Source organism: Sinocyclocheilus grahami, unplaced genomic scaffold (assembly GCF_001515645.1).
Source record: "Sinocyclocheilus grahami isolate Dianchi unplaced genomic scaffold, SAMN03320097.WGS_v1.1 scaffold11017.1, whole genome shotgun sequence".
Classification (NCBI taxonomy): Eukaryota; Metazoa; Chordata; class Actinopteri; order Cypriniformes; family Cyprinidae; genus Sinocyclocheilus; species Sinocyclocheilus grahami.
The window spans coordinates 5,151-5,429 of NW_015513577.1; the positions used below are offsets into that span (position 1 = coordinate 5,151).

At 44.1% G+C, this 279-nt stretch overlaps 1 protein-coding gene across 1 annotated transcript in view; it reads right to left on the reverse strand.

The window, feature by feature from the left end:
• The window catches only part of LOC107578586 (protein EFR3 homolog B-like), a gene marked incomplete at both ends in the record, with an annotated part of 5,310 nt that extends 5,035 nt beyond the window's left edge, over window positions 1-275 (reverse strand). The window contains one exon of the mRNA XM_016264531.1: window positions 86-275. Coding sequence (XP_016120017.1) covers window positions 86-275 — 190 coding nt within the window. The remainder of the gene's footprint in view (window positions 1-85) is intronic.
• Window positions 276-279: the final 4 nt, after the last annotated feature.

A 279-nucleotide genomic window follows, 5' to 3' on the forward strand; every position in this document is an offset into this window, starting at 1 on the left:
TTGACCCTTATGACTGGTTTTGTGGTCCAGGGTCACATTTTACAAAAATATTTGATTTACTCTCAAACATTCAATGTTCACCCACCGACAGTTTTGATGACGGCTTCTTGGAGTTGTCTCTCCTCGTGTACTTTAATGACTTTGGAGCCCATGTTTGCAAAAGAGTCGTAGGATCCTGTAAGCTCGTAGTCCACACTGAGTCTGAGCTGCTTCAGTAGAGTATTAAACACTTCCAGTACTGTGGGCCCTGTGGAGAGGTATGGCACAGAGCCAAAACTA